The sequence below is a fragment of the Coprinopsis cinerea genome (assembly GCF_000182895.1).
Source record: "Coprinopsis cinerea okayama7#130 chromosome 10 map unlocalized cont3.10, whole genome shotgun sequence".
NCBI classification, from domain to species: domain Eukaryota; kingdom Fungi; phylum Basidiomycota; class Agaricomycetes; order Agaricales; family Psathyrellaceae; genus Coprinopsis; species Coprinopsis cinerea.
Window position 1 is genome coordinate 1,528,351 of NW_003307535.1, and position 16,663 is coordinate 1,545,013.

General features: G+C 51.2%; 6 protein-coding genes across 6 annotated transcripts; 3 read left to right on the forward strand and 3 right to left on the reverse strand.

Moving 5' to 3' along the window:
* Nucleotides 1–66: 66 nt before the first annotated feature.
* On the forward strand, nt 67–1,195 carry CC1G_11720 (hypothetical protein; the record flags this gene model as incomplete). The annotated part of the gene is made up of 2 exons (XM_001834259.2): nt 67–384; nt 422–1,195. 2 exons carry the CDS (start codon nt 67–69, stop codon nt 1,193–1,195), a joined length of 1,092 nt encoding a protein of 363 aa, XP_001834311.2.
* A 74-nt stretch (nt 1,196–1,269) lies between these two features.
* CC1G_11721 (hypothetical protein) lies at nt 1,270–2,823 on the reverse strand (the record flags this gene model as incomplete). Its single annotated transcript, XM_001834260.2, has 1 exon — nt 1,270–2,823. The coding sequence occupies one exon, from the start codon at nt 2,821–2,823 to the stop codon at nt 1,270–1,272; it is 1,554 nt and encodes a 517-aa protein (XP_001834312.2).
* Nucleotides 2,824–3,535: 712 nt separating this feature from the next.
* Nucleotides 3,536–5,821, reverse strand: CC1G_11722 (hypothetical protein; the record flags this gene model as incomplete). Its single annotated transcript, XM_001834261.2, has 5 exons — nt 3,536–3,571; nt 3,637–4,665; nt 4,719–5,138; nt 5,197–5,285; nt 5,638–5,821. The coding sequence occupies 5 exons, from the start codon at nt 5,819–5,821 to the stop codon at nt 3,536–3,538; spliced, it is 1,758 nt and encodes a 585-aa protein (XP_001834313.2).
* A 798-nt stretch (nt 5,822–6,619) lies between these two features.
* CC1G_11723 (hypothetical protein) lies at nt 6,620–10,229 on the forward strand (the record flags this gene model as incomplete). Its single annotated transcript, XM_001834262.2, has 15 exons — nt 6,620–6,752; nt 6,802–6,906; nt 6,962–7,030; nt 7,095–7,459; nt 7,557–7,745; nt 7,793–7,972; nt 8,025–8,066; nt 8,126–8,226; nt 8,284–8,500; nt 8,550–8,719; nt 8,772–8,871; nt 8,927–9,106; nt 9,156–9,344; nt 9,401–9,712; nt 9,774–10,229. The coding sequence occupies 15 exons, from the start codon at nt 6,620–6,622 to the stop codon at nt 10,227–10,229; spliced, it is 2,808 nt and encodes a 935-aa protein (XP_001834314.2).
* Nucleotides 10,230–10,572: 343 nt separating this feature from the next.
* CC1G_11724 (hypothetical protein) lies at nt 10,573–13,270 on the forward strand (the record flags this gene model as incomplete). Its single annotated transcript, XM_001834263.2, has 10 exons — nt 10,573–10,660; nt 10,720–10,796; nt 10,858–11,307; nt 11,362–11,652; nt 11,708–11,851; nt 11,908–12,244; nt 12,315–12,814; nt 12,876–12,986; nt 13,053–13,134; nt 13,191–13,270. 10 exons carry the CDS (start codon nt 10,573–10,575, stop codon nt 13,268–13,270), a joined length of 2,160 nt encoding a protein of 719 aa, XP_001834315.2.
* Nucleotides 13,271–14,918: 1,648 nt separating this feature from the next.
* Nucleotides 14,919–16,532, reverse strand: CC1G_11725 (hypothetical protein; the record flags this gene model as incomplete). The annotated part of the gene is made up of 1 exon (XM_001834264.2): nt 14,919–16,532. The coding sequence occupies one exon, from the start codon at nt 16,530–16,532 to the stop codon at nt 14,919–14,921; it is 1,614 nt and encodes a 537-aa protein (XP_001834316.2).
* Between the last annotated feature and the right edge of the window lie 131 nt (nt 16,533–16,663).

Sequence of the window (16,663 nt, forward strand, 5' to 3'; positions counted from 1 at the left end):
AGCCCAAACCTTTACCATCCCCGAGACCAGACTTCGCTCTAAATCAATCCCAACCCATCCACTGCAATGTCGTCTCCAGAGCCAGACCAAGGAGCCGAAGTTCAGACCTCCAGCGTCTGGGCGACTCTCCGCCGCTTCCTGGACATGATTCCAATGCTGACTCCAGGAGCATTGGACTTCCCCTCCTCATCGAGCTCCATCGCCTACTCGTCGCAGACCAGCGACTGGTCAGACACGTCCGATGACGAGTCCGAGTTGGCGTCCCAAGCATCCGAGAACCCAGCTGAAGATGATCAAGCTCAAGCTCCAGCGCCACCCGCCGTCGCCATCTCCGCTGCCCCAGCCATCGTCTCCTCAGAGCCCCCATTTCGCTTCAAGTACCCCGTTAGAAACTTCTTCAGGAATCGTGATTCGTGTTCAGGCTCCGCCAACCGATGGAATGCCCCGGTACATCCCCCCACCACCACCCGCAGCCCCCTCAGGCATTCCCAGAGGACGAGGACGGGTTCTTGTTCAAGAGCCCTCTTCTCCTGTCACTGCCGTCAGGAACCCCACCCTTCCAGTCCGCCTCGAGCTTGTCGCCAGGTTGGCGGCGGACCACACTGCCTTTGAGCATCTCAAGCCAGAGGTCGATTCCGCAGGTGTTCTCTCCGGCGAAGGAGCGCAGCTTGTCGAGCAGCGACTCTCATGGAGTGGCCCTATGTCAGACCTGAAGGATGTGATCGCCGAGATCCCTCTCATGACTACCCAGCTCACCGTGAAGGACTGTGACCTCACCATCGAGGATGTCCTCATTATTATATCCTCTTTCCCATATCTCGAGGCATTGGACGTCCGCGACGTGATCGGTCAAGGTGCTGACCTTCCTCCAGTCACAAAGGATGCCCCATTGCGCTCGCTCACCATCACCTCGAAGACTTCCCTAGATGGGCTGTTCAACAATGTCAGGCTTCCGAGCCTGGTTTCGATCTCGCTTCGGCTCCTTGGTGATGGCATGCAAACCGACCTAGCCGAGCTTTTTGCCATCCACGGCTCTGAGCTTCTCACAGTGCGTCTGAGGGGACATTTCCCCGCCGAGACGAAAGCCATGCTGCGGGAGCTTCGCAATGTTCTTCCCAGGACACCTTCAGTTGACATCGGGCATGTATGCCAGTCAATGCGACCAAGGAGGCGGTTTAGGGGATCCCGCCAGTAACGCCAAACTCTCATTTCTCAAAGGAGTCCCACTCTTCTCTATACACAACGTTGTTGATTTTACATCATTTGTATCTAGCCGTAAACAGTACTTAACAACATGCGGATATTTGGAAATTCTATCGTCTTATCGATAGCATGACTATGGGTATAAAAACATACCTCCACAGACCGTAGCCTACTAGCCGAACAACCGACATGAGATTGAACCATATCTTTAAGTTCGCCATCGTTCGAGTAAAGTTTGGAAAGAATCAGATGTTCCAACTTGGATAGTGGGGAAGAAGAGGATGAAGACGGAGTCAAAAACTGCAAGAGTTTGCCCGTGGCCTTGGATCTAATCGCGAGGCTTTTGAGGTCTGTCATCACCGGCGACTGCAGGATAGTGATGAGTATGTCTTCGTCGGCAGGGTGTCCCAAATTCACCAAGAGCTTCTCGAGCCGACATGAAAATCGAGTAATTTCCTGGAGAATATCGGGGACAGTTTGAGATGTATGACGTCCTCCCAACCCTTCAGGTAAGTGAAGCTCCTTCAAGGCGGGAAGTTCCACCTTTCGAAGTATCTGATGAATGTCTCCACTTCCGATAGACAGGTATCCGAGATGCGGAAGCATCGAAGGGTCCGAAGGCAAGCGCTTGACCGTGCCCACAAGATTGTGAATGGTGAGGCTCCGAAGATGCAAACCCTGGGTAAAAGCCACGTCCAGGTCGTCTGCATCCAGAACCTTCAATTCGACATCCTCCAGCACCGACCAAGGGATGCCTGACGTTACAGAAGGAGTTTTCCACCAGGTGTTGTGCCTAACCCTTCGCAGGTTCGGTGCGCGGTACATTAGACGACAGAGTTGAACCGCAATATCCTCGTCCCAATCAGATAGCTGTAGGTCGATCCCTTCCAAGAGGGGGAAGGGAATCGAAGGCGCCCAAGCATCGAAGAGGTGGTCAACATGTTCACCGAGGATCAGGGTGACATGCTTCCAGCGGTGATTCTGTCCACACGTAAGTCTGACGATGTCATCGATTCCGTCATCTTTGACTCTTCCCTGTGAATGCACGATCGTCAAGTCGAGAGGAGATGTGCCGGATCGCTTGAGCCACATGTCAAGCAGGGGAACGTCGGAGGTGGTAGGAAAGGTGACGCAAATCTTGGACCAAAGCTCGGGCATCGACAACGACAATGCGCGCCAATAGCCACAGACATGGCCGAGAAGAATGGGGTTCGTAGACGAGGTCCTGTGTGCACTGACGCGCCCAAATCGCATCTGCAACTCGCGCTTTCGACGACGGCGCGTACGTCTGTGGTCTTCCGGGACGAACGGCGTCCCGTCGAGGAACGAGTGGGTGTACTGAGCGAATATCTCGCCAAGCAGCTCGACAGGGAGCGCGTTGATGTGTAGTCGAGACATGGGTTGGAGTGTTTCCGGAGGGTAATGAGGTGGGCTGGTTTGTTCCCGAGAACAGGTGTTAATGGGGAAGGTGAGAGCGCGAGTGTGGTTGGAGAAGACCCAGTTCCATAGGTGTCGACTGGCGTTTAGAAAAGGGTGCTGTGGAGATCGATCGGAATTCTCGCTCATCACCACGTCTTCGGTGGTCGAGCCGTGGCTTGCGGATGTGGGTTGAAGTGACATATTTGATTCCAAGCCTGTATGAATGCAGTCTTGAGTCATGGAGAGAGAGCGACATCAGCGAGTAAAAAACTCACCTGATTCGCGTAGTATCTATGTACAGAACAGTTTCTGTAGGAATTGAGATTGGTGATAGGTAGAAAAGCTCAAAAGACGACGAACCTATATCACACCGTGTCGACGCTATAACCTTCTTGCAATCAACCAATCAAACACACTGGACTCCTAATATCTGCGCTAATGCATCGTCACTCCTTGTACTTTGGTAGTCTGTGAGGTTACCATAGAAACTTTAGAGGTGATACCTTGTATTAGGAGGAAAGAACATGCACGTTGGGGAGAAAGCGAATGCGGAAATGAGAACAAGGTCTCCATCAGTTCGGATCAATCACGGAACGTCACTTGGCGGTGGAAGCCGGGCGTTCGAACCTCGACCGCTGCACAATACTATATGCTTTTGGGATCCTTGTATTCCACTGCTCGGCGATCGAATACAAGCCAATTTAGTCGCGTTACCTATGCCCAGTTCCAATTCTTTGTTCACTCCGACCGAGATCTCATTTCGACAGGAGAGATAGCTGTTCACTGCGCCGAGCAGAGCCGCCTCTCAATTCAAGGGGCCGGTGAGGAGCAGCCTTATTTCATTGCATGTAGGCACAAATGAAACTTTCATATTATCCATAAAATTACACAGAGGAACTAGCTAGAAACATTCTTAAATGACATCCGAACTTTGGGGCAATCCATCGTGCTATCCATCACACGCCGCGATGAGTGGAAGCATACTATCACATGCCCCAAGGTGTGCAAGCACACCTCCACCGCACGAAAACCGCCAGCATATTCGACACGGGATTGCACCATGTCTCTCAGTTCACCGTCATTCGAATGCAAGTTGGGAAGGAGTAGATGTTCCAACGCCGGAAGTGCCAGAGGAGAAGACGAGGATGCGGTGAGAAACTGTAGAAGTCGACTTGTGGTCTTAGACCTGACGGCAAGGGCCTTAAGGTGCACCATAACCGGTGATTGGAGGATGGTTATGAGTATATCCTCGTCTGCGTTACGACCCAGGTTCAGTGCGAGCTTCTCGAGGCGACATCCGAATCGTTCTATCTCTTGAAGGACGTCATGGGCAGCCCGAGTGGTACAAGGCCATCCAATTCCACCGAGCAAGTGAAGTTCGTGCAAGGCAGGAAGAGCCACCATGCGAAGGATCTGAGAGACATCCTCGATAGACCCAAGCCCCAAGGTTCTGAGACACGGGAGCGTCAACGGTGTGGGAGATGACCGATCGACAGTGCCCACAACATGGTGGAGAACTAGCCGTTGGAGACGCAAGCCCTGGGAGAAAGCAGCCTTCAGTTCTCTAGCTTCCAGTGCATTCAGTTCCACGTCCTGTAAAACGCTCCAAGGGATGCTCGGGGTGATAGAAACGTGTTTCCAGAAGCTGTCCTGCCGAAGTCGTGTCAGGCTCGGTGTGCCGTGTATCCGGCGACAGAACTTGGCCGCCACGTCCTCATTCCAATCGCGCAGATCTATATCGAGAGTCTCCAAAAGAGGGAACGTGCATGAGACAGTGGACTGTTCGAAGAGGCGGTCAACCCCTTCGCCCAAAGTTAGGGATAGGTACTTCCAGCGGTGTTCCTCGTCAAGGAGAATGCGGAGGGCGTGTACGATCCCATCGTTAGGGTATCTTCCCTCTGAGTGGACGATAGTCAAGTCGAGAGGATGCGTGCCTGATCGTTCCAGCCACATATGAAGCAAGCGATAGTCGGAGGTCGTAGGAAAGGCAACGCAAATTCTGGACCAAAGCTCGGGCATCGATAGTGACAACACGCGCCAACGCTGACAGACATGGCCAAGAAGGATCGGGTTGGTGGATGAGGTCCTGTGTGTACCGATACGTCCAGCTCGTATCTGCTGCGGGTCGCGTTTTGAAAGACGGTGTCGCGTAACCCTGGTTTCTTTTCTGGGAGGAAGGGCGCTCCATCGTCGAACGAGTGGGTGTACTGCACGAATATCTCGCAAAGCAGTTCGACGGGGAGCGCGTTGATGTGGAGTCGCGACGTGGACTGTGGTGCGTCGACTTCCATTGACAGTAGTCCTTCCTGAGAGTGATGAGGAGTGCCAAGGTCCGCTTGTTCCTGAATGTAGATGCCAGTTGAGGAAGGGAGAATGCGGCGGGGGTTGGAGAAAAGCCGGTTCCATAGGTGTCGACCTGAGTTAAAGATTGTGCGCCTTGAAGCTGGAGCTGGATCTTCGTCCATCACCACGTCTTCATCGGTTGAGATGTGTGTGCATTGAAGTGCCATTGGATTCTATGGCTGCCCGGGCAGTCAGAGTCATTGAGGGAGCGGGGATGGGTTCAAAGCTCACCTGAACACAACTGTAGATACGTAAAGATGGAATCGGCAAGGTTGAGAGGGCGACAGGTGGAATAACGCAATGGCGATTCCCAGATCCCGCTATAAACGCGGATTTTAGCAGTATGCTGGACAAAGGTCGACCTGCATTATACTCCTAATCCCGAGATGCCACTCTTCATTGTACTTTGAAGACCGATGAAGGTTGCCATAGCTGCCATAGTACCTCATCAGGTGCCTTGGTCAGTAGAACGAACATGGTGGTCAAATTGAAATTCGGAGAGATCAACAAAACTGTGACCAGAACAACATCCCCTTAGTTCGGATCAATCCATCACGGAACCCCTGGCGGCACACAGAACATACGACATCCGCCAAGTCCCGGGGATGATGGGAGACTGCGGGAGCGGGACAGTCACATGAAAGCAAACACCGTGACTTGAGCATGACCCACCAAACTCCCTCGAGTCACCAACGCGTCGAGCAATGAGCAACGACGACGACGACAGACTAGACGGTGGCGGGCGTGACCATCGATGGTCCCATGGGTGATTGCTGTTTGCAATACCATCATCTCGCCTGCCCTGCACCTCCCTCAACCTGGCCCACCGCGCTGGTGCAAGGACGAGGACGCTCATCGTATCTACCTCACGACCGGGAGGATTGCACACCACCCTCGAACAAGAAACTCGCAACACCCCGCCAACATCGACTAGGGAACTACCCCGCCGCCTCTCGCGCCAGCACCTATGGCGTCGAGGACGGCGCCCTTCTGTAACCGTAGCTCTCCATTCACAAATAGTTCCTGAAGTCTAATTCAGAGTGTCCAGAACACACAGGATTACCATCCCCAACTGCAAGACCCCGCCCTCTATGGCCCGCCTGCCCTCGCTCACAAACTCGCCCGCACCGCATGTGATGACGACGACACCATCCTGTAAACCCTTAAAGTTCACTTCTGTCGAGCGCCCTATCACGTCGATTCAGCGCTGGGCGTGGATGCCACCGACTCTGCTTGGACAATGAAGTGGTTGATATTGCCGTAGCAGTCTCTATCGAATGTTATATAGCCTTTTAAATACTCTAAAACCTGCCTCTCCCGCCCTAGTATACAACGATGAGCGACGCGTCGATTATCGGCTTAGCGCCTATGTGATGTATGTCGGAAATCTCGGACCGGGGTCCCCACGAATTGTGCGTGGGAGCCCCAAAGGGTTCCTCGCAACGCCATCTCATCAAACGGTCCGGCGTCACCACGTTGCCTTGGACGTCCCAACGATCCCAGGTCCATGGGATAACCGTGGGAACGAATGCGGCTTTGTTGACGAGGCGTGGCAGGGAACCCTCTCCCGTCGCACCCCACAAGCCGCCTTTTGACCTTCAGTACAGCGGTTTCCGCTCCTTCCTTTCGAAATCCCACCCCTCAGCTCTCTACGATGCAACACCGGTGCACAGCAGGCTGTAATGCTGTATTTGAGAAGAAAGCCGCGCAAATTAGCCACAGCAAGTCGTGCGGCAAACGAAGGGCGCTGAAAGAGGATCAGGAGCAATGGGCGAAACGTACAGCCAGTGAGAGCTTTATCTTCATAGAGGATGTGCTGCGGTGACTCACTGACAGGTTCCAAAGCTCTTCCAGATACAGCCCCAGGCCATGTTGTTGTTGACCCACCGAAGAATCCTTGGGAGAACTTGTCCCCTCGCCCGTCCCAGACTCGTAAGACATGTGAGTTACAAGCATCGTTCTGACCGGTGTCCTTGCTCACATGTTTCATCCGCAGCGACATCCAGGCAACCCGTGCCCAATTTGCGCATGAACGCCGAAGCAGGTTCATCTCTCCGCTCCCGAGGTACGCTGTATTGTATTATCAACCCACATCGGCATTCCCTCACTGGTTGAGCTAATCGCGATAGGGCAACCTCAACAAAGATTGGACCCACCTTCCGACATTCGAATCGAGCATCACGCAAAACGAAAGCGGGCACCGGAACACATCACGACCGATCAGTACAACCTACGCCGGCGACGTCCAGGTGCAAGTGCCAACACACGCGTTCCCCTCCCATCTCTGACGTCGAAGTCCCCATACTTCCCTTTCCAAACGGATGCCGACTATCGATTTGCAAAACTCATCTTTCGCTCCGCAATGCGCGACGATGATGTGAAGGAACTGCTCTCCCTCATCAACAAATGTGTCGATAGGAAGGATACCCTCACGTTCAACGGGAGTCAGGCAATCCACGATGCTTGGAAGGATGCCTCATGCCTTGTAACTCCTGTATGTTGTTGGTCATGTGAATTACGTCCTGTATTGAATGTATCTTAATCGTACCCCTATTAGTTTGAAATGCAACACTGTTGACGTGCCCTTCAAGGAAGAACCTCACAAGTACAATGTCTGGGTGCGGTCTGTATGGAAGTGGGCACTTGAACTGGTCGAGAACCCCAAACTAGCACCGGAGTTTGTTTGGGAGAGCGTGAAAATGTTCAAGAAGAACGACGATGAGATGTGGGAGCGCTTTGTCACGGAGCCGTGGACAGGGGATGACTGGGCAAAGATCGAGGTATGATTGGAATCGTTTGAGTGTGAAATGAGGCTTATGGGATACAGGACAACTTACCTGACGACGGAGTACCTCTCTGTTTGATCGTCTATGCTGATAAGACACAGCTCTCGTCGTTCGGGGGCAAGAAGGCGTACCCAGTGTATGCCAAGATTGCAAACCTCCCCGCTCATATAAGGAACGGGAAAGGTATCGGTGGAGGTTGTGTGGTCGGATGGCTTCCAATCGTGCGTGGTTTACCTATGGCTCAGACTAGCGTTCCCCTAACAACTTGCATAGATCCCAGAGAAGGACAAGAAATCCAACCGAAGCACAGAATGGGTGGAGTACAAGCGCGTAGTATGGCACGATAGTTTTCGAGAGATACTCGAGTCTATCAGAACACATCTCAAAGGATGGGGTTTACTACAAATGCGGTGGATGGGGTTGTCCGAAGGCTCTTCCCATGTATTCTGATGCTCTCGGCCGACTATGAAGAGCAGTATGTCATGTTCCTCCTGATATAATGATATCCGGGCTGCGTCTGACTAGTATTTAGGGCAGTGATGGCTGGTATACGTGGATCAAAGACTAAGCAGTGCCCCGTGTGTCTGGTCGACGAGGACAACCTTGCAACATTCTTTACCAACTGGGAATATCGAAATGCGGAGACCACTCAAAAGCTGGTTGATGTACTTGAAAGGCCTGATGCACCAGAACGAGTCAAAGGCACTGCACGCAAGAAACTTCAGGAGCTGAACGTCCGACCGATCAAGGTATCCATTTCCTATTTCAACTTTACTGTCCGCTGACTCGGCTCGTCAGAATGCTTTTGCAGATATCGCGAACTCGGACCCTCACCGTGCCCTGTCGTTTGACCGACTGCATAATTACCCTGGTGGGCTGGCAAAAACTCATCTTCTGGCGATGCTCTACGAAATTTTCGATCGTGGTCCTTATTCAACACCGGAAGTGCAGAAACGAATTAATTCAAGGTCTGTTGTGATATTCCTCTTGACTCTAGCAAATCACCTAAGCTTTCAGCAGGGCGAGCGCAGTTCCACGATGGCCTGGACTGACTCATTACGACAACATCACAACTAAAAAATCATTTCAAGACTCGAACAAGTGGGAAGATTTGGCGCGGGTGAGAAATGACAATGGTCCCCGTCGCTTACTTCTATTAACTTTTTAAACCTCAGCTCTTTCCATTCATTCTATACGACGGTGTGATTGATAAATCCGATAAGCCAACCCTCCAGATTCTGAGATGCCTCCGCATCTTCTTGAACCTCAATGCATTCTCGTCGTTCGAAGTTCATACTGAGTCCACGGTGAAAGAGATCGAGAAGGAACTTCAAGTGTTCTGCGAAGAGATCAAGGTACACATACTCTAGCTGTGTGGCGCCTATCTCATCTTTACCCTTACAGAAGCTTGGAGATCTCTTCGAAGGCAAGAGCTGGTTATTTCCGAAGATGCATCTTCAGATGCATCTTCCTGGAGACATCTTTGCAAAAGGCGTAACACGGAACTACACGACCAAAACCTTTGAAACAATGCACCGCGCGTTGAAGTTCTATTATCAGTATATGACTAATTTCAAAGACGCAGACAAACAGGTGCGTAAATCGACCGTGTGTTCTTTCCTCAATCACTAATCCTTCAACCTCGATAGATTCTTAGCGCAGACCAACGTGGCCAGGTCATAGACTTTATTGACTCAATTATTGACGTTCATCTTGAAGCACTCGAGGACGCCGAGGACTGCGCCGATGAAGAACTTCAGCATCGCTTCAGCTTCGGAAATGTTACCCTCAAGGCACCTCAAGGACCTCGAAAGGCGCGCCCACTGGACCAATTTGACTTCCACTACGAGGAAGAACTTGGAGAGCATGCCCGCTTCTTTGAAGGGGTCAATCTCAGCCAATCGTTGAGCGACTTCTGCTCATTGAATGGGCTCGACATTACCATCCGCAACTCGACACTGGTACGTGCCTTATGGCCTTTGTGGGTTCACGGATGTAACATCGTGTTCAATCATGTAACAGGTTCGTTCATTCCGCTCAATGGAGGTAGTCTACACCTCGAAGGAGTCATGGGACATTGAACGCGACCTGCTTCGGTGCTCCCCCTCTTTTCATGGTCGCCCTCGCTACGACTCGGTTATTCTTCAGACAACCACAGGAGACATCTTTGCTCGCCTACTCGCACTATTCACCATTCAAGCCCCCGGAACACCAGATTCTGACGCCATTCCAATCGCATTGGCCCTTCCATATACCGCACCAATTCCTAGAAACCAGAGTGCAAAGGATGCAGGTGCGGGGTTCTATCGTGTCAGGAGGGCTGTTCAAACAGGTGCAGAGCTGTTTTTTGCGCGTTCTATTGTCCGTGGTGCCGTTTTAATCCCTGTGAATGAGCAAGAAACCGATTACCTAGTCTTCGATGTCGTAGATTCAGACATGTTTCTCCGCGTTCGAGAGTTGCTTCGCATGCTGATCTAGATAGTTAAATCTACCCACATTATTGTATCTTCCTTACTGCTAGACACAGCCTTCGTAGAATGACATTTAGGTTCGTCACTTTCCATTGAATATTATCACTCACGAGTCATGAGCTAATATGTCTGTTTTTCAGTGGTATATGAAGCACGATAAATGGAATATATGAGTTACGTTACTCATAATTAGCCGGGGCACATGGCTTTCCTCTTTAGAAAGGTCCACCGGCAACAATTCCTTGGTTTATTTCACGTCAAGTATGCTCACTTTTTTTTCTTTCCTCTCTTTCTTTTTCCTCTCTCTCTTGTGTTGACGTGGACTACTTCTTCTCCCAGCCATACTGGCAATGTCCAAGAACAAGGGCAAGAAGCCCGTCGCCTACGACTCGGATGAAGAGGAAGCTCTCAACAACTACTTGGAGGAGCTCTCACTACGTTCCGAGACTGATATCGAGAGCACATACCACCACCCCAGCCAGCAGGCGTCCTCTCAGGCATCGACGTCGACATCAACGTCCCATGTTCCGGTCCCAATGTCAGCGACGAGCTCTTGCAGCAGTACCAGAGCAAGGTGTGGCTGTTTTCTGTTAGTCCCTATTCATCGAACTGAACCATCGTGTGTATTGTGATAGAAACTGCAAGAGCAGCAGCTTGAAAATCAGCGCCTAACCAAGGAGCTTCAAGAGCTACGGCAGCTTCTGCAGCAAGAGAGGGCTAAAGCCAAACAAAAGATGAAAGCGAAAGGCAGGACAGCTGAGGACGACGGTATTGATAGCGACGACAGCAGCAGCTACACCGCTCCACCGGTAGGCAACCGTCAAAACCCAACAACAGGACACCCCGGACATGACAAAAAAATTGGAGATATCGCACGAGCTTTCTACCTCAACAACGAAATGTTCATCGACGCTGATTGGTTCATGCAACCCCGACCTAATACCAACAGTCTTGAAGGGCGGTACCCCCGTGAAAAAGAGAAACAGCCTCAGGCCCTACGCATTGCTATTATTGCAGAGCTATACGAGAAAACCGATGAGCTATACCACCCCCAGCTGCAGACGTCACCTGCATTTCAGGCAGTGGTAAGCCCGTCACATAACCTCTCTGTTACACTGTGTCCTTACTCCCCTTTAAAGTTTCAACATGCTGTGTCCAGTCTCCGACGAACCTTGATTTCGGACCTCAGAAAAAAGGCAGCAGCAGCAGTGATATTCGATGCTCCTGATGACATAGCCTCACTCTATGCACCTGACAAGTACAAGCAGCGGGGAGAAACATCTTTCTTCCTCAGCAAGCTTGTCTGGGACGAGGCGTTGGACGATAGGAGGATGGTGCGATTCTCATTGCTGTTGTTCCCACCAATCCTATTCAAAGATGGGGTTCGGAACTTCAGAGAGGGTGTTTTCCGTAACCCAGAGCTCCCGATGGTGAGTCTTTAATGTTTTTTCTTTAAGAGTATGAACAGCACTAATGTTCTTGTAGTGTGCGCGCGTTGACCTCTTTTCAGAAAATTCATTGATACCGGAATGGCTTATTGATGGAGAAATCAAGCCCGACCCAAAATCCCGAGGGATAAAGTACTTCAAGAAAGCAGGCCCAGGTCTCGTCTCTCGCACATGCATTCAGGTGAGCGTTAGTACTGTCTGTGTTGATGAACTGATATTTACTGTGCATCCATTTAGGTGATCTTCATTCACAACAACGACAAGTATCTCGAACCTGTCGGTGCCAATTCCAAGTTCCCGTATCAGAAAGCATTCAATTTTTACAAGAAGTTTCTCATCGAGGGGATGAACTTAGGAAAGAAAGATGGCAAAGACTTGTCGGAGCCTTACAAGGATATCTTCCGGTTCTGGAACTCCTACATTCTTCCAAGATCCATGCAAGAGACTGACGAGGAGGAAATTGGGGAGGTCCGCCAAGACGATGACGAATATGAGGAAGCAGCAGCAGCAATGCTTTGCGACAACGAAAACAGCAATGTTGTGGGTCAATTTGATGAAGACGAGGATGATTTTGGTACGTTCTCTTCTAGTTCTCTTCTAATCTTACACATTTATTTATCGTTATTCTGACCTGCTATTTCTAGGTCAGCAGTCGGGACGCTGGCCTGTAGATATCTCATCAATCGAGATCTCCCATGACCTCGTCAAACTACGCTCCCAGCTCCAACATTTCCCTTCGATCTCTCATTCGGCGGATCTCATCGATGGCCTACAAGAGCTCTCCAAAGTCGTTGCACCATCGTCTGTTCCACGAGAGGCTAGCCCTCAGTTCCTCAAGTTCCTCGAGCGTATCGAAAATGCCAACCCCAATGACCCTGCAATTCCGAAGGACGATGGCAACGAAAATTGGGGGCACCACCAGTTTACTGCAGGATCCCTGACTTTGAGGAGCACGATCACCTCCTGGGATGCAGTTGGCAGTGCCGAACACGCTGCGAGGCTTCTTGCTGCCGCTATCCGCACGTGTCATGCAGCCCGTATCATCTGCGGAGACCGGAACATCCCAGTCAAAGATGATGAATATCTGAGTGACGCCTATCTCGACCAGACCGTTCAGGTCCTTTGGACCGTCGTAGAGCCAAAGGTAAGTGTATTTATTACCTTCCTCATTGATCTCTCATAGATGCTAACTATCATTGGATCAGGTCAGCCTTTTGCGAAGCTCAGGAAGAAACTCAGACTTGGAGATTGTTGTGGAAGACCTGACCGCAGCAGGGCCGGTTCCTACATCTGGTGACGTCAAGAAAGCATTAAATGTGAGTCGTTTGCTGTTCTTTTTTATCTGTATTTTGCGTCACAGTGACTGATTCATATACCACCAGCTATGGACAGTTCGGCACCTCAAAGCGTGGATTAAAGAACGTGAAATTCCCTCAAAGGTGACAAAGGCAACCAAGAAAGCTGGTATGTTTATTTTCTATTCTTCACGCTCGATAGACTAACCAAAATGGCAACGCCAGAGCTTGTGAATATAATTTTGGAATCCCAGCACATTCCCTCGTCAAATGAGCTTACAGAATGGCGCCAACGCTCGTTTTAACTTCTACCCACATACTCGCTCTTCTCAGCTGGAACCACTGCCGGTCACCTGTGGGCTCTCATACAGACTGCACATCACATCATCACTTTACTTTTCATTGTACATCACACCAAGCTTTTATATGTTCTTCTAGTACATAAATCATTGTATTACCTCGCATCAGTTGTACATATACTACGTCTAACAACAGCTGCAAATTGCTCGAGCATTTGAGCTGGGCCAACAACAGGCGCCCATGGGTTACTTTAGGGCAGGCTCATTGAGGCTCCCGACACTTACATCTCTCATACCTCCTCCCCAGATCAACAGCTATTCGATTTTATGGAATATATTGGATTATACATGTATTGAGACTATACTCTATTATTTTTGGCCCTTAGGAGTAGAAAACGGCTAGCTGGGGAGGTGGTTTGTGACGAGTCTCGACAGTTGGGAGGCAATCTTGGACTTTGATGGCATCACTCGCGCGTGAAATACGTCGAAATCGTCCTCGCGTCGCGGCCTGTTGCAACTCGCACCACAACTTACACCTCGAGCGACACCTCTCTGGCCACCATCTCGATGCCCTGTTGACTCGGCCCAGGCTAGTCATCATGAGTCGGGACAACCAGCAAGAGGCTGTTTCCAGAGGGTGGCGAGTTTCTCTCTCCAATTCTCTCTCCAACCACTCCTCTATCTCTCTCTCCCCCCCCCCCCCCTCTTTCTCAACCAGGCACAGCTGGAAACCACGCAAGTTTGTTCCGCAAAATTTAGTCTGCGAGCATGTGGCCTGCCTGGAGACGAGCAGCAAGAGCAAGCCGGTGCACGACGACTACTGGAGTGAAGTTGAGTACTCGCATAACTCCACATGAACATATCGGTTGACGCTTTACTGGCATTTCAGACACTGGCAGCTGTCCACTGAACCATCTGTGACCTGCCTATAGGCATCCCAGGGAGTCCCAACGCGAAGGCACTTGTACATTGAAGCAATTGGATTGGATTCTGACTATTGGCGCCGTATCTTACATTCCCTGCCAGTATATCTGCATGTATTTCGATATGTGCATGCAATTGGTAGTGCTTTACCTCCCGGTTATGTCCCCTTTCATTCCTCTGTATTTCCACTTGCTCTACAGCTCGTTAGGCAGCCCACGAAATCTCTAACGCTGGCTCGGCGCTGGCCCCTAAACCTCCCCGTCGCGACGCGGTTGCCACGTCAGCTCCGCTGTCGGAACGGACCTCCCAGCCGTCGCCACGGCAAGGCCAACCGCGGTATCCTCGTTGCGTCATAGTTGGGGTGCGTTTCCACGCTCGGGATCTCGGCATTCGTGGAGAGCCGTTGTAAGCCGTGCCGACGGTTGCCGCATATTTCCGACATAGCACGTGAGTCCCCGGGAGTCCCGCAGTCCCGGGGACTTTCCAAAACTCGGATGCTCTCGCGGCACAATGTTCCCGAAGCTGGGTGTTCGAACCTCGCACGCCACACAGCAAGCTTTGGATACCCTGGTATCCGAAGGGAGAACAACACCAACGAGCAAGCATATGATATAGGAATGATGGGAATAGGTGAAGTGATATTCGTTCGACAAGCATATTAGATGTACTGCAGCACAGTCCCAGTATCTCCAGTCGATGTACAGTCCTGCACCCTCAAGCCGTCCGTAATTCAAGTGTCGTCCTCTGCTACCTCGGACAAGTCATGGAACCCCCGCTCAATGATGTGACGATTACACAGCATCCTCCCAGCGAACATCTCGATGAACTCGGTGTCTGCCACGGACGCCCCTTCCAGGCCTTCCAGGGTCAGCAGCTCGAACGTTGGATAGCGCATGTACAACTCGGCTGCCTCGTCTCTTGTAAAGGGCACCTGCTGCTCACCGATCTCGTCCTTGAGGAAAGCTAGGAAGTCGCGTAGGAAGGACGACTTGATGGTGATGGATTGGATGCAAGGATACCCAGTATCGAAGGATGTCAAAATGTCGGCGAAAGTATCCTCGGCCTCTCCTTGCCGTGCCAATTCTCCTTCCAACTCCAAATGCTCTATGTCCAAATATTCGAATATAGTCGAAATTGCCCCAAGAACGAGGTTTTGATCGTAGCCTGGGATATCGTCAAATTGCGAACCAAACTCTGGTAAAGTAACGTCCAGGGTGAACGATGTCTGTCCATTGTCAGAAAAACCTGCGAGTTTCAGGTCCGGTTGAAACCAGGGGTATGAAAGGGTGACCTGGTTGATGGGGCAGGTTGGAAGCTGTGCTGGGGAACAATCAGGTGGCGTTGACCACCACGAGGAGGAAAGGGCGTTGATCACGCCGACAAGGTCGCTGAGGTCGTAATCGTAAGCCCTGCAGTCTATATGCACCTTCAAGCATGTCGGGAGCCGAAGGTTGACTAGAAAGCTGGCGCACCCGTGACAACTAGAAGTCAGCTTGAGGGATTTCAGGGTGGGCAGGCGAAGAACGGATGCTGGAGTATCGTGACCGTGTTGCATCGATTGGAGGTCATTAAATTCCAAGTCCAAGTCGACTAGCTGCGGCAGCTTTGGTAGTATATCCAAAAGATAGGATATGTCAATTTCTATGTCACAGGCTAACTTCAGCCGTCTGAGATTGGGAAATGGGGAGGTAAAGCGAGGGTACCACCCCGCCCTCACTACCTCAAGGGCACGAAGCTGGGGAAAGAGGCGGGGTGTCAGGCTCATATCTGACGAATCGGACACAAGACTGGTAGGGAGTGTTAGTGAAGACCAGAGGATGAGCGTCTCAAGAAGTGGGAATGGGATCGGCTGAGGGGGTGACATTATGTTAGTGTCCAGGGGATGTAGCACTGCGAGGGGGTGAAGGAATGCGAGGTCCCCTGTCAGGCGAACACATCGTAACCGGGATGGCTTCCAAATGTGAGGGAGGAGATCCTTGAAGGGTTCCGCCATTTCCGCTGAGAGCTCCAGGTCGATAGAAAGCGGCGCTTGCTTGGATCTCTCCACACTTTCTCTCAACCACTGCTCTCCCATGATGGTGTCGAGATACCCCCACAGCGAGGCATCTTCCAACGCGGCGGTCCTCCATGTCCGACAGACATGAGAGACCGTAACAAATTCGGAGATCCTGGAGACCAGCGCCCGGTATGCATGGAATATACTGGCCAGAATCTTGGAGGGCACGTTTGCGACGCTGGTGATTCCAGTATTAAGCGGCAGGACTTGAGCATGGGTGCTCTGAGTATTCCAGGAAATTGTCGTGGGCACAACTCTTCGCTGCTCTGTTGACAGGTCGCGATTCATGCGCTGTATTCGAGCAAGCCCTAGACATTAATTCAGTCGATGAGTTCGTGGTTAATGAGAGCATCGCTGCACACCAGTTCTTGGGCAAGAAAGTCGCTCGAGTTAATACTGATAGGCAAATTCCAGTGCGG